The sequence below is a fragment of the Dunckerocampus dactyliophorus genome, chromosome 5, assembly GCF_027744805.1.
Source record: "Dunckerocampus dactyliophorus isolate RoL2022-P2 chromosome 5, RoL_Ddac_1.1, whole genome shotgun sequence".
NCBI classification, from domain to species: Eukaryota; Metazoa; Chordata; class Actinopteri; order Syngnathiformes; family Syngnathidae; genus Dunckerocampus; species Dunckerocampus dactyliophorus.
Genome location: NC_072823.1, coordinates 10,622,919 through 10,637,387, shown reverse-complemented (window position 1 = coordinate 10,637,387; position 14,469 = coordinate 10,622,919). Strand labels below are relative to the sequence as shown.

Genomic DNA, 14,469 nt, shown 5'->3' with positions numbered 1-14,469 from the left:
TACTAGTGTCTCCCCTCCTGCTGTCACGCCATGCAACAACTGTTGTGTTATGTGTCCACTACAATACCACTATGTAACATTGCAATATTAGTTTCATTATGTATTCTTATTAAAGATTACGTTGCCACCTTTATTTATCACTAATTACCTGATATGATTGTAGCCAAATACATTCATGTTTGTCAACTGCAACACTGCACGAAAATTAAAGTTTGTTCAGGAAGCTGTAGTCCAGCACTGTCATATAGTCTATATGCATGTAATGGGGTGTGCGGCTCGATCCAAGTATCGCGAGTAGCGATCGAAGTGCAGTGGGATCGATACTAGCCTAATGAAAGCGACATTTTTCCGTTCTCTTCTGTTTTCAATTTCACAAATATCTGTTTTTTTTTGTTATTGTTGTTCGTATTGTTACATTTCTACATACAGTACACATATACAAACTCAGACAATACATTATTGGACAGAGGAGGGGCTGCAAAATGCCAAATGAGAGCCAATAGTAGTTTATTTTATTTGACTTTATTTTGCCCAAACAATTATACGAAATGCTTTACCAAAAAAGTAATTTAATTAGTAACGAACTTATTCCTTCATAAATGTAATTAGTTACCAGGGAAAGTAATAATTTTTGTTATCTAAAAAAATCAACTATTTAATTAGTCATTTGGATTTGGCTTCGTAGTTTCGTATGCTATTGAGATATGTTTCATGAGATTAGGGCTGAAGGCTTGTGACCTGCAGTTCTCTACCAAACTGGTAGGTGTGAGGGTTTGCCCGAGAGTGAGCAAATACAACTCTTGTTGACGAGCTATTTAGCTTCCTGTGTAGTAGTAGTAGTGCTCAATGGCGACTGAGGCAAACCAGGACAGATCGTTCAGATCGTTCGTATACTGTAAAGATCAGTGAATGACAACATGCCAAATTACACTATCGGTATTGGTAACAGCATTGTAACGTTTTAAATGGTAATTAATTACTTTACTTGAGATGGGGAAACCAATCATAGTGTTAGTTTTAAATGTCTTTAAATAATCAAACAGGCCATCAGCATAGCGCTTTTTTATTTTTGACCACAACAAGGACCCGTACCTTCAAGGAACAAGCGGACTGGCATCATATTACAGTAACGCCGTATAAATATTTTTAGTGTTTTGCTTAAGCACCACATTCTTAATGATGAGAAACAGTTGTCCACTGTTCAATGACTTCATGTGTGGAAAAGACGGCTGTGTAGAGTAGGTAATCATTTATGGACTGTACTACAATCCGACGTCACGTCGACATGAACACTTCTCATTCCAACCGCTAGATGGAAGTCTCATCTTGGTTAAAAAATTGCCCGATTTACAACAGCAACAGAGGCTGTTAAAAATCTATTGCCATTGTCTGGACCCTTGTCTGGACGTACAATGGAAAAAAACCCTGGATGTACGCAAAATAAACCCGCAAGAGATGAAAGTGTAATTAAATCCGAATAAAAATCGTATATATATGTATATATAAATCGTAAAATATATACAGTATATATACAGTATAATCGTCTTAAAATGAAAAAACGTACCTTGATAATATATATATTTTTTGTGTACATTAAATTTAGATACTATAAACAACCATTTCATCTTGTATTATATTATACCACTCATAAAGAAATGAAAATAACAACAAAAAAGATCTTCCATCCATTCGTCTTTTAAGTCACTTGTCCCCATTAAGGTCAAGGCTGAGCTGGAGTCTATCCAAGCTGACTTGACACCTTAGAATGTCCAACGTACAGTTTTTGGGATAGACTACCTGAAAAAATACATTAATCAATTGAAAAATGTATCAATTTATCAATTGAAAAATCAACTATAGATATATTTAGAATAGGCGACCACAGTTTACCTTAAAAGGTCTAATATCTCATGCCCCAAATTTTGAATGGGGAATCTTTATGTGGAGTGTGCACCCGTATCACTTTGAACCTGTTCCTGTGCTATATCCCTGTTTAAATTCTAAAACCTCACTCCATGTCTTATACCCGTTTACTCAGACAATCAGTTTGTGAGGGCAGAGGTCACTGATCAACTTCATTCCACAGGTGTTTAACGGGGCTGAGGTCAAGTTTCACAATCTTCTACACCAAACTGATCCAAGTATACTAATATGGACCTTGCTTTGTGCACTTTTCTATGGGACTCAGGGAAGTCATGTGTATTTAGTGTTTTGTCATTTGGTCCACAAACTAAGCAGAGGCAAGGAGTTATGATTATTCCAATGGCAATTCAGAGAGAGAAGTTTCGTCCCTACAGAAAATCACCTGAACTTATATACCTTTGTCTTTACTCAATGCAAATTGAGCTCATGCATCTTTCATTGTTGTCCATCGGGGTGATATCAGATGAACCTGCAGAGGTGACGCCGGAGGGAAGATGATGGCGACGATAAAGAGGATGAGCAGAGGGATTGGCCAACACCTTCCCCTCCTTTCTAGGTGCACATGAGATGGAGCAGTAGCTTGAAGCTATGCATTCAGTCCAGCTGGAGATATAGATTACCATGCCCAGAAGTGAAAAAGTGGATTCTGTGATTTTATATGCTCTTTACTTTGCTTACAAGTCTTCTTAAGAGATGAAATTAGAATTGAGGAATAATCCAACATCATCATCCACCTCTCCACTGAATCCTTATTGCACATCTGAGAAGGGTGGAGGGCTCGTCTGTCAGTCTTTCCCTTGGCACCAGTCAAAAGTGGAGGCAACATCCAGTGCCACAAGCCTATGAAAAATGGACGTCTAGTGGATATTATTGATCAGAAACATCAAGACACCCTTCACTTAACGGAGCAAAGACACAAAGAAAATGCCTTTAGGTGCTTTAGGAGGTTTGAGGGAGCAGGTGCTAAAGCCTGGAAAAGAAGACGTGAAGAGCAGTGTGGGAAATTCTCTAGGAAAACTGCAAAGGTGAGAGTGTTTATATCGTGAATGAACAGTTTGATCCACAATTTGTATTTTTTTTAACACAGGTTGCCTCACGCTTTTTTTAAACAAGCAATGATGTCACTCAGTCTGTCAGTAGGATGATTAAGTTAAGGCTGTTCTCAGAGGATACATAATTATTACATTTTTGTGCTTGCTAAGCTGCTGTAATGTTAGAATTTATTTAAAGACAGTAATATATACAGTACATTGTGTCTTCTCCCTTAATGTTTTTGTTAGTGGTGCAGCATTAATATTGGCGGATTCTATGGAGTGAATTTTCTGGGTCTGGATATCGTTACATTTACAGTCATGGAAAAAATGAAAAGACCAGCTTTGTTTCTTCATTTTCTTGTTCATTTTAATCCCTGGTACAATTAAAGGTACATTTGTTTGGACAAATATAATGATGACAATAATAGTAGCTCATAAGAGTTCATTTTTTTGGCAGTACAACGCCATAGCTATTAATGTAAAAACAAGTGATTTGGGTTATGAGCAATAAAAACATGGAAATGGATAGATATCAGCTCTTAAATTCAACTCTTATGAGTTATTTTTGTTGTCATCATTGCACTGTATTTGTCCAAACAAATGTACATTTAGTTGCACTAAGCATTAAAATGAACAAGAAACTGAAGAAACACGGGTTTTCTACAACAGTAGTTGAGCCAAAATTATTCATACATTGCCCAAATTTTGAGTTAACGTAAATCTTTTACTTGTTGAGTAATAATCTTCTGTCTGAAAATAACAAATAAGAAAGTGGCTAAATACTGTAAGAAGTTGTGTTAATAAAAAAATATCCCCCATTTTCAACAACACGTAAACCATTAACATTAGTTTCAAATCCAGTCAAAGCTTTTTAACGCCCCAGTTTTTGTATGATTCGGTTTTACTAGAAATTCTCGCCAACATTTTGTGTCAGTTTTCCTACACTTAATTTTTAAACAATATTGCACAAACTAGTCCGTTTACTCTGTGTTTTATTGTTCTCAAAGTGCCCCAAAAAACACCATATGCGTTACTGACTCACAGTTTGCGCATTTTTTATTGAGTGCAACTGCTCAATAACCTGCCATGGGGTCAAAGAACGTTGCAAGTGCCAGCAATTTGATAAAGAAGGTACCAGGATATATGGGAAGTCCAAATCAATAATAATCTATTTGTCATTTATAATTATTTTTGCGCTGTTCTGTATGTAAAACTATATTTATTCTCTGTACCATGTACTTTTTGTTCATATTTTTGGGTTTCTAATTAATTGGATTTACCTTATTTCTTACGGGAAAAGTACTGTTTGATTTTTTTTTAATAACTAACAAAAACCGAGGTGCCACTGTATTCATATTCTGATCTTAATGAAAAATTTGGAGGAAATGGTCAGTGTGCTCAGTGCCTTGCAGTAGAGGATGAGCACCTTCTCTGCAAAAAAAAAAAGCCGTTTGTTGAGTCATGCAAAATGTCCAAAATATTTGGAATTAATATTTACATGGGAATGTTCCATGTACATAGTTCATGAATGCAGGAAGCTACTGAAAGAGATGGTAATGGAACAGGTGTAATGTATCTGAATGCAACCTGATAGCAAAAGTGTGGCGACCTTTTTTGGCCCTATGCCTGACCGCTTACCTTCTGACTTCTGCAAGACAACAACAGAGTTTTTGTTTTTTTGGTCTATTTTTTGTAGAATGTCATTCTCTCACTCTTATATATGAGGCTAGAAAAAAACAGTCAATTCAATTTAGCCATAGAAAATACAGACTCACCAGCTCATACACTGCATTTAAAGTACATGTTGTTTGCTGTTGGCCCTCTAGGAAAATAGATGGCAGCAATGTTGAAGTGGAAAACCACATTGAACTGACAGAAGATGGCCGCCCAGTGGCATCCACATCCCGTCCTGCTCCGCTGTTGGACTGTAGCTGTGGAGGTCTTCCCAAACGTTACATCATCGCCATCCTCAGTGGTCTGGGCTTCTGCATCTCTTTTGGCATTCGTTGCAACCTCGGTGTCGCAATAGTAGAGATGGTTAACAACAATACAATCTATGTCAATGGCACTGAAGTACTTCAGGTAGACACTTCTTCACCAGTCTATCACAAATATCAATCTTCTATATTCTAATCAGCCCATCTCCTTAACTCTCCTTTTCTTTAGAAAGCCGAGTTTAACTGGGATCCAGAAACTGTTGGACTGATCCATGGGTCCTTCTTCTGGGGCTACATTGTCACTCAAATCCCTGGTGGTTTCATCTCAAACAAGTTGTCGGCCAACAGGTCATCTATTTATTGATTTCCATGTACTTTTTCTTCTGTTTCAAATGACCATACATTCAATACAGCGTGTTAGCACCAAGCACGGCTCTCGAGTCTATGGGTTTTGACCTTCAGAAGGGCTGTCGTCCTATCATATATGTTTCAAAAACACCATAAGACAAACATCAGCGAGAAGAGATAACAGCTAGCGGTATCTTGAAGGGGTTAAAGCTGTACTGCGCTTTGAGCAGTGCTGATGGAGCAGATAGCGCTCCTGTAATAAAAGCTTCACAGGAAAAGAGGACAGGCCACTGACAGAGTTAATAATGAAAGATCCCGCCGCTGATTTCTTTCTGAAACACCAGCCACTGGAATATTACAAGTGTCACTTACACACTGTTTTGGAAAATAAGAAGGGATGGGTGAATCTGGTGAAGGAGAAGCTGGAGAAGCATGGTTACAGTATATACAGTGGTGTGGAAAAAATGTTTGCCCCCTTCCTGATTTTGTATTTTTTGCATGTTTGTCACATTTTAAATGTTATTAAGGGAGAAAAAAATCCAAACCTACTTGGCCCTGTGTGAAAAAGTGACTAAACCTAATAACTGGTTGGGCCACCCTTAGCAGCAACAACGGCAATCAAGCGTTTGCCATAACTTGCAATGAATCTCTTACAGCGCTGTGGAGGAATTTTTGGCCCCCTCATCTCTGCAGAATTGTTGTAATTCAGCCACATTTTTAAATTCTTTTTCATTCTTTTTTAACTTTTTCATGCCACAGCATCTCAGTAGGATTCAGGTCAGGACTTTGACTAGGCCACTCCAAATTCTTCATTTTGTTTTTCTTCAGCCCTTTCAGAGGTGGACTTGCTGGTGTGTTTTGGATCATTGTCCTGCTGCAGAACCCAAGTTGGTTTCAGTTTGAGGTCACGAACAGATGGCCAAACATTCTCCTTCAGGATTTTTGGTAGACAGCAGAATTCATGGTTCCATTTATCACAGTAAGTCTTCCAGGTCCTGAAGCAGCAAAACAGCCCCAGACCATCACACTACCACCACCATATTTTGCTGTTGGTATGATGTTGTTTATCTGAAATGCGGTGTTACTTTTACACCAGATGTACAGTGTGACACACACCTTCCAAATAATTCAACTTTTGTCTCGTCAGACCACAGAGTATTTTCCCAAAGGTCTTGGGGATCATCAAGATGTTTTCTGGCAAAATTGAGACCAGCCTTGATGTTCTTTTTGTTCAGCAGTGGTTTTCGTCTTGGAACTCTGCCATGGCCATTTTTGCCCAGTGTCTTTCTTAAGGTGGAGTCATGACCACTGACCTTAACTGAGGCAAGTGAGGCCTGCAGTTGTTGTGGGGTCTTTTGTGACTTCTTGGATGAGTCGCTGCTGCACTCTTGGGGTAATTTTGGTTGGCCGGCCACTCCTGGGAAGGTTCACCATTGTTCCATCTTTTCTCCATTTGTGGACAATGGCTCTCACTGTGGTTCGCTGGAGTCCCAAAGTTTTAGAAATGGCTTTATAACCTTTTCCAGACTGCTAGATCTCAATTAATCTCAGCTATGTTTTAACAGGGGGGAAATTACTTTTTCGCACAGGGCCATGTAGGTTTAGATTTTTTTCTCCCTTAATAACATTTAAAATGTGACAAACATGCAAAAAATACAAAATCAGGAAGGGGGCAAACAATTTTTCCACACCGCTGTATATACTGTAACTCAACTAAAAAGTTTCATTTAAAAACTGTATTTTGTGTTCAGTTGTGCTGTCAGTGACTGATATTTAAATTTGTTTGATGATCTGAAACATTTACGTAAGTGTGGCACACATACAACAAAATAAGAAATCAGGAAGGGGGCAAACACTTTTTCACACCAGTGTATGTTTTTTTTTTAGTATCTCTTGACTGTAACTTTCTGAGATACGGTAGATGATTACAGGCCCAATGAGTCATGTGGACACTGACTTTCATTTATTCATTCATTCATTTTCTACGGGTGAGACTTCGGACAAAAGGCCGGGCTGGCCGCCAGTCAACCAAAGGGTACATATACTGTAGACCACTGATTGAAATTTTTCTCACACAATGCCATTTCTGTCTGTTTTTTTTCCCTTTAGGGTGTTTGGAGCTGCCATTTTCTTGACGTCAGTGCTGAATATGTTTATTCCATCCGCAGCCAGGGTGCACTATGGTTGTGTCATGTTTGTTCGCATCCTGCAGGGATTGGTTGAGGTGAGAATCAATGTAGTTATGTTAAAAACAAAGACGCCTAACTGACATGTCCACTTTAGGGAGTCACTTACCCAGCATGCCATGGGATGTGGTCAAAATGGGCCCCACCCCTTGAACGCAGTCGACTGGCCACAACATCCTTCTGCGGTGAGCCATAGATGAGATGCCAATAATAAGGAAAGTATAATCTAGTCACAATGGAGCTGGTCAGTAAGCGTGGGGGAGAAATTGACTGGAATGTAATGGGAACAGTTTTGGGAAGGACTTTTTCTGTTCCAGCATGGCTGTGCCTCAGTTCACAAAGCAAGGCCCATAAAGGCATGGTTGGATGTGTTTAGTGCAGAAAAAATGTAGAGCCCTGACGCAAAGTCCATTGAACACTTTAGAGATTCCATGAGGCCCTCTCTCAGGTCCAATATCAGACATTTCCGTATGTTCCACTGCTACTGCTACTACAATAACACAATAGGATCGAAAGGGAACTGAAATGTGACTACCCTTTTTCCAGGATCCTACGCAGGAGCTGTGATCGCCATGCCTTTGGCTGGAGTGATGGTCCAATACGTTGGCTGGCCGTCAGTGTTTTACATCTACGGTAAGAATTTCAGTATAAATTGATAACTGTTCAAATGTAATGTGGTTGTCCATATAAACTTTAAAAACATGTTTGAATACTGTTTAATGAAGGAAAACAAAGGCTTCTGGAATACATGTTCAAACTTAACCTAAACACACTCACATTTTTGATATAATGAACCTTTACTTACGTTGCCCTGAGGCTATTGACTACAGTGGAACCTCAGTTAGCGTACGCCCCGGTGTTGCACGCTCACACCATTTGTGTGTGTAACAAAGACGTGTCACTTAATTGATCCGATCGCTCCTCTGGCAAGTAATTAATGAGAGCCACCACCTTGTACAAAATAATCACAATGACTCAAAATAATCCACAAAGTCACATAAATTACAGCAAAACAGTAGTATAGAAGTGATTGGACAAGCACACTCAGCAAAGCACAAATGCTCAGTTTGAGTGCAGGCCAGCAGAGGCCACGAGAGGGAGGGGGTATTGCGTCCAAGTCCAGCACGGCACGAATGGCCTGGTGTGAGTACACCCCGACAGGACGCAACATTAAACTGTGAACTGTGTGAGGAACGGTTCATGAATGAAAAATTTTCCGGTGGTCATTGATTCAGCTTTCACAGTGGAAACCAATTTCACATTTTCTCATAAAGTGATTTTCCAAAACCGCCTACCAAATCATCAATTAAGAGCCCTAAATCACTTACTAACACTTTCTAAATGCCATCATCACTCATCGTTCATCAACTGTGAGGACGACCTAAATGTATTCAGTCCATCAATCAAGACTATATCATGAGAAGCTATTTGAAGATTGGATCTCCCTAATGACAATTCAACCTTTAGTGTGTTTGCAGGTCATGATGCTCTTAAAATGAAAACTGGTATCCAATCATCTGCTCTCGTGATCCACACATGCTCAAAAGGTGAAAATAACACCAGCCACAGCCAACAAAAATGTAAAAATTAAAAACACTTCCTGGAATCATAACCAAACCATTTATAATGCCTGAGATTTCCACAGAGGCATCCACTGGTAGTTGTACTTTGAATGCGATGCACAATAAACCTTATCTGAATTGCTTTGTAGATTGATTAAAATGATTAACACTGACATAAAATTCACATCTTGTGAGATGTGTTTTAATAAAAATCCACTTGGCTTTTTGCATGATAGGATCTCATGATTTATTGCCGTAAAATACCACTTTCCTGTCTGGGTTCTGTGACTCATCATTTAATTGGAATAATAATGACGCTTCTCAGGTGGAGAGTCATGTGTGGAACTTAATGATTGTAGGACGGGTCCTCATTAATACTTCATGAGGAGTTTGCCTCAGAGATATTCATTGATTCTTGTGTTTCGTTCACGTTAAGGTGTTTTTGGGATCATATGGTATGTCCTATGGCTCCTGTTGGCATATGGGAGTCCTGCGGTGCATCCAACCATAACAGATGAAGAAAGGATATACATTGAGTCCTCCATCGGTGAAACAATCCACCACTTGAGTGCGGCTGAGGTGGGTGACATGATACTGCAATCAGTCTCACATGCCAATTATAACTTCACACAATCTTCATGTTAAGAAATTCAAGACACCCTGGCGTCGTTTCTTTACGTCTATGCCGGTCTACGCCATCATTGTGGCCAACTTCTGCCGCAGCTGGACCTTTTATCTGCTTCTCATCAGCCAGCCGGCATATTTTGAAGAGGTCTTTGGCTTCCCCATCAGCAAGGTTGACCTCATGTTTTCGTCACAATCACATCAATCAGTGTGCTTTTATTTATTTTACATGTCCTCTGAATGTATAATTACCTTTCCAGGTGGGGATTCTGTCAGCTGTGCCGCACATGGTGATGACTATTGTAGTTCCCATCGGAGGACAGCTGGCGGACTTCCTACGCAGTAACAAAATCATGACTACTACAAATGTGAGGAAACTCATGAACTGTGGAGGTACGTGAAGGAAACCAGAAGCATGTCTCCTATGTCAAGAAAACACTCTCTTTGTCAGCTTAATCAAAAATGGCCTCTAAAGTCATTGATGGTAAAAAAATATATATATTTTGCTAATGTAATAATAAGTTGACAATAATACTGTTAATGTTATATGAATATTAACCATGATAGTCATTAATTGATTGTGCAAGTGTAGCAAATGCTGTGGCTGATGAGTGTAAGTCAAGCGTTCATCATTGCCTTGCAGTCCTGTTCTTTACATGCTGACTTTTTGCAGGGTTTGGTATGGAGGCTACTTTGCTGCTGGTGGTTGGATTTTCACACACCCGAGCGGTAGCCATTTCCTTCCTGGTGCTTGCTGTAGGCTTCAGTGGATTTGCCATCTCAGGTACTATTTTGTTCTCTGTTGTAGTTATTGCTAGAGACTAGGGGTGTAACAGTACGGCATCCTCACGGTTCAGTACGTACTTCTGTATTAAGGTTGGATTACGTGTAACACAGGACCTTCGGAATGGAAGTTGACCGCTGGGCTAAAAGTCCAGACGAAAATGCCCGAAATGAAAATATTAGAGAAATATCGTCTATCCAGCAATGCCATTCTTGAGCTGCTGGAAGGGCTTATTTGGAGCCACTCACAAAATGGAGCCGTGCCATATCTCCTGTGGAAAAACTCCTTGCAACACTGCATTTTCTTGCGGCTAGATCATTCCACCGCACCATTGTAATTAGTGCCGATGTAATAATGAGCTGTGCGCCCCTGTCGAGTTGTGCATCCCTCAGCGCAGGACGCAGAACACAATGGGTGGGTTCTCCCTTAGCCAATAAGGACTGTTGTGGCTCTATATTTGGCCGGCTATTGCCTGCTGTGGGTTCCTAATTGGTCGCACGGCACGTAAACACACAGACAGGTGGAGCTGCACACTCTTCAACATGAGTATGCAACACCCTCTACTGGTAGCAGTAGTAAATACAATAACAGACACATACAACAGAGCACTGATAGATTGCTCTAATACACTACAAGGACGCAGAACTGAATGCGCGTTCACATTCTGTTAAAAAAATATTCAAAATGTCACTTAAAAAACCCAGCAAACAGCGAATCCTCAAAAGGTGAACCGCAATGTTGTGAAGGAACACCGTCTTGTGTTTAGAGTGTGTTTCACCTGACTATGCAGTTATCTAAGTAATGTGTAAGTAAATAATGCTACATCAGTACATTTGCAACTCATGTTCATATGAATATCATAACCTAATAAATCGTAATTGTCACCGTTTCAAAGGTTGTAGCGGAAAAAGTACACTACATGTTGGAATGTAAAACATGTACCGTAATTTCTGGACTATAGAGCGCACCGACTAACTTTAAAGAGGAAAAAAAGATTGGTACATACAGTACATAGGCCGCACCTGTCTAAAAGCCGTCGGTGTCCACGTTATAACATGGGATATTTAGTACACAGAAAAAAGTCTTTACACGCAAAGACTTTGATTAAATAAATGCTTTTTTGGCCCAATTTTTGTACGAGGGTGTCTTGGGTTTGAAGTGCATTTGAATATTACGTATGCGGAAAATCCTTGTCAGAGTTCACGTTATGTCTGATGCTGACAGTCGGCCTCAGACTTGTGAATTTTAGTCAGTCCGTAAAGAAGATAGAGTCACACCTGGTAACGAGAGCCTTATGAGAGAGCTAAGACATATGGGAGGTATGCAGCTAAAACATTCCGAACTGAAGAAGCCGTTTTGATTAAATGTGAAACATCTTCGCTTTACAAGAAGTCCAGTTGCCTTCACTTAGCTGTCGTTAAATGACTTGATGACTGATGACATCTACACAGACAAACTGTGCTTCCTGTGTTTGTAGGTTTTAATGTTAATCATCTGGACATTGCTCCTCGCTATGCCAGTATCTTGATGGGCATTTCCAATGGCGTGGGAACACTGTCTGGAATGGTGTGTCCCCTGATTGTCGGAGCCCTGACCATACACAAGGTAAAACAGCTTTATATATATACATATATATATTGTTTTTTCCTGCATACACTGTAGCAGTATTTGAGTGGGTGGATTTTATGTTCTCGCAGAGGTACAACATCAGAAGAGCACTTCTTTCAGCATATTCATTGCGTATTTATTCCCACCTTACACAGACTCGACTCGAGTGGCAGAATGTCTTTGTCATAGCAGCCATGGTGCACTACTCAGGGGTCATCTTCTACGCTATCTTTGCCTCGGGAGAGCAGCAGGACTGGGCCAACCCCGAAAGTACCAATGAGGAGAAATGCGGCTTCGTTGAGCAGGACGAGCTGGCTGAAGAGTCTGAGCTCAACAGCGAGAGCACGGTGGCTCCCAAAAAGAGTTACGGAACGACAGATAATGAAGTGGGTTGGAAACGTGGCTGGAAAAAGAAAAGAGGGGTGACCATGCAAGAGGAGGAAGAACATTACCCAAATGGGGACTATCAGGATGTACACCAGTGATCCGCCCTGTGGGGTGACAGACTTTCACACTTTGTTGAAGACGACAATTTCCACCTGTGGGATGCTGCAGCGACAGGAAAAACATCACAAAGTCAACTTGCTAAAATTGTTATATCTTATTAGGCTTTGGATTTTTTTTTGTGTCACCTATGCAACATGCGCCTGGAATGCAGTCCGGGTTTGATAGTAGACTACGGTCAGAAGTGTGTTGTTGTTTTTCCTTGAATGTTGCAGACTGACATGAGGCACACCTACTTGATTTAATGGCATCAAATACAAGAGCTGTGTCTACCTTTACACAGATACAAATAACATTGCCCCGTAAGTATTATTGTAACATTATTTTGATCATTTCAGTTACCTTTAGCTACAGTTGCCCCCAAAATACCCCAACCCCCATTGTAATGCACATTTCTTTTAAAAGCTTTTTTCTTGCAAACTACTGCAAGTTTCTGAACCTTGCAAATAAATCAAATGTACAATCAGGCTTGAATAATTTGGGTTACAACTGTGCACTAGTGGGGCTAAATATTAGTAGGACACGGCAGTACAGCAACAACAATCGCAATGCATATTATTCAATAATACTTCTATCAATGTCAATCAACACTGAGCATTATTGTTGTGCGAAGGCAGGATTTTTGCTACAGCTCTTCGTCTGCAAGTCATTGAACCGTGCGGGTGATGGCTGGTGAGTGAGCAGCACTTTCATTATTTCTGCTGTAAATCTGAGCTCATGAAAATGAAATAGACACTCTATAAAGACGCATTTAATATAATCCTATTTATTCTTCATATTTTTTGTCAATGAATTTTTACATAAATGAGTAAAAGTGCTCATAATTTGTGTTAACAAACTTGACAGTTTTGCACAGCATAGTATGATATTTTTTGTTGTTGGAGAGACACTTTGGTTCTACGCTTTAAATGAATCATCAGTATAATAAACTATGTTTTTATGCTGCATTCAAGTGAAGGAATGTAACATTTACTAAAGCCTGCATTCTCTTGAATCATTGGTGTGTGTAACACTGCAAAAGTAGAAGCCACTAGACATGTCTTTATGAGATTTGGCTCTAGATTAAATAAAGCAAGACGTGTTCTGGCCCCTGCATATTGAAAAAGTAAAATTCAGTATTAATAAGATATTATTAGATATTACACTAATTTGCTTGGTCACCTATAACTAAAGCTAACTTGTGGACGTTCTGTTCAGATAGCTTCGCATAGATTGACCTACTTTGGATTCGTTTTGTCATTACGCAATCAGTCCTGGTAACGCGATGGGTTCTGCACATCCACGAGACCTACGTCACTTCCTCCTTTAGCAGATTTTTACAACAGTGCTTCTGTGACATCACATGCTGTGGTAGTTATTATTATTATTATTATTATAAATGGTCAATAACCATACTTCATATATGTAATATATTGGGTTCATCAGTTTCTTATTAAAAGACTTTGTTAGCATGCAGATGTTTCTATCATCTTTATTCACTACGACTGAGCTACATGAAAGCTTAAGCAATGCACGTAGCGCAGACGCAAACATCATATCCGGTTACGTATAATATACATAAATACAATGAAAGAACACATTAAATGTGGTGATGGTGTAAACAATAATAAGCAGAGTGCAATGATGGCTTCATCTAGACTAGAGGATTCAACTAGAATTGTTTTTTTTGAAACGGAGAAATAGCATCCATCCAAACACATCTTGCTAGCAAATGCTTTTGTCTGTATTTTTTCAGTGGTGAAAAAAACGATAAACAATTTACAGATCTATAGATTACACGTGCTTAACATGTGACTGCCGAAAAATAGGCCGGATGTAGACGCGTTCTGCGCATGCGTACTGTAGAACCGATTGCGTTTCTGGTATGAATTGCGCAATGACAGGTTTTTAGCATTATTGATGCATAAAATGAATCAGTGGGCCCCACATCCTTCAGTTTTTCTGTGTGTGTAAAAGTGT

General features: G+C 39.6%; 1 protein-coding gene across 3 annotated transcripts; it reads left to right on the top strand.

The window, feature by feature from the left end:
- The first annotated feature begins 2,847 nt into the window (after positions 1 to 2,847).
- Positions 2,848 to 13,218, top strand: slc17a8 (solute carrier family 17 member 8). Of its 3 annotated transcripts, none has more exons than XM_054776544.1 (12): positions 2,848 to 2,948; positions 4,784 to 5,039; positions 5,124 to 5,242; positions 7,352 to 7,466; positions 7,526 to 7,613; positions 7,975 to 8,061; positions 9,427 to 9,560; positions 9,637 to 9,786; positions 9,875 to 10,007; positions 10,288 to 10,398; positions 11,876 to 12,003; positions 12,162 to 13,218. In XM_054776544.1, the coding sequence occupies exons 1-12, from the start codon at positions 2,848 to 2,850 to the stop codon at positions 12,489 to 12,491; spliced, it is 1,752 nt and encodes a 583-aa protein (XP_054632519.1). In that variant the 3' UTR covers positions 12,492 to 13,218. The 3 variants fall into 3 exon arrangements, with proteins under 3 accessions (XP_054632519.1, XP_054632518.1, XP_054632520.1); XM_054776543.1 differs by having other exon boundaries at positions 9,427 to 9,569; XM_054776545.1 differs by lacking the exon at positions 9,637 to 9,786.
- Positions 13,219 to 14,469: the final 1,251 nt, after the last annotated feature.

What these genes read in the sequence shown, in the direction of transcription:
- slc17a8 (XM_054776543.1), top strand. Translation starts at nt 2,848, where the DNA reads ATGCCTTTAGGTGCTTTAGGAGGTTTGAGGGAGCAGGTGCTAAAGCCT. An exon ending in ATGGCACTGAAGTACTTCAG is followed by an intron (nt 5,040 to 5,123) that starts GTAGACACTTCT and finishes CCTTTTCTTTAG; the next exon opens with AAAGCCGAGTTTAACTGGGA. An exon ending in TTGGCTTCCCCATCAGCAAG is followed by an intron (nt 9,787 to 9,874) that starts GTTGACCTCATG and finishes TTACCTTTCCAG; the next exon opens with GTGGGGATTCTGTCAGCTGT.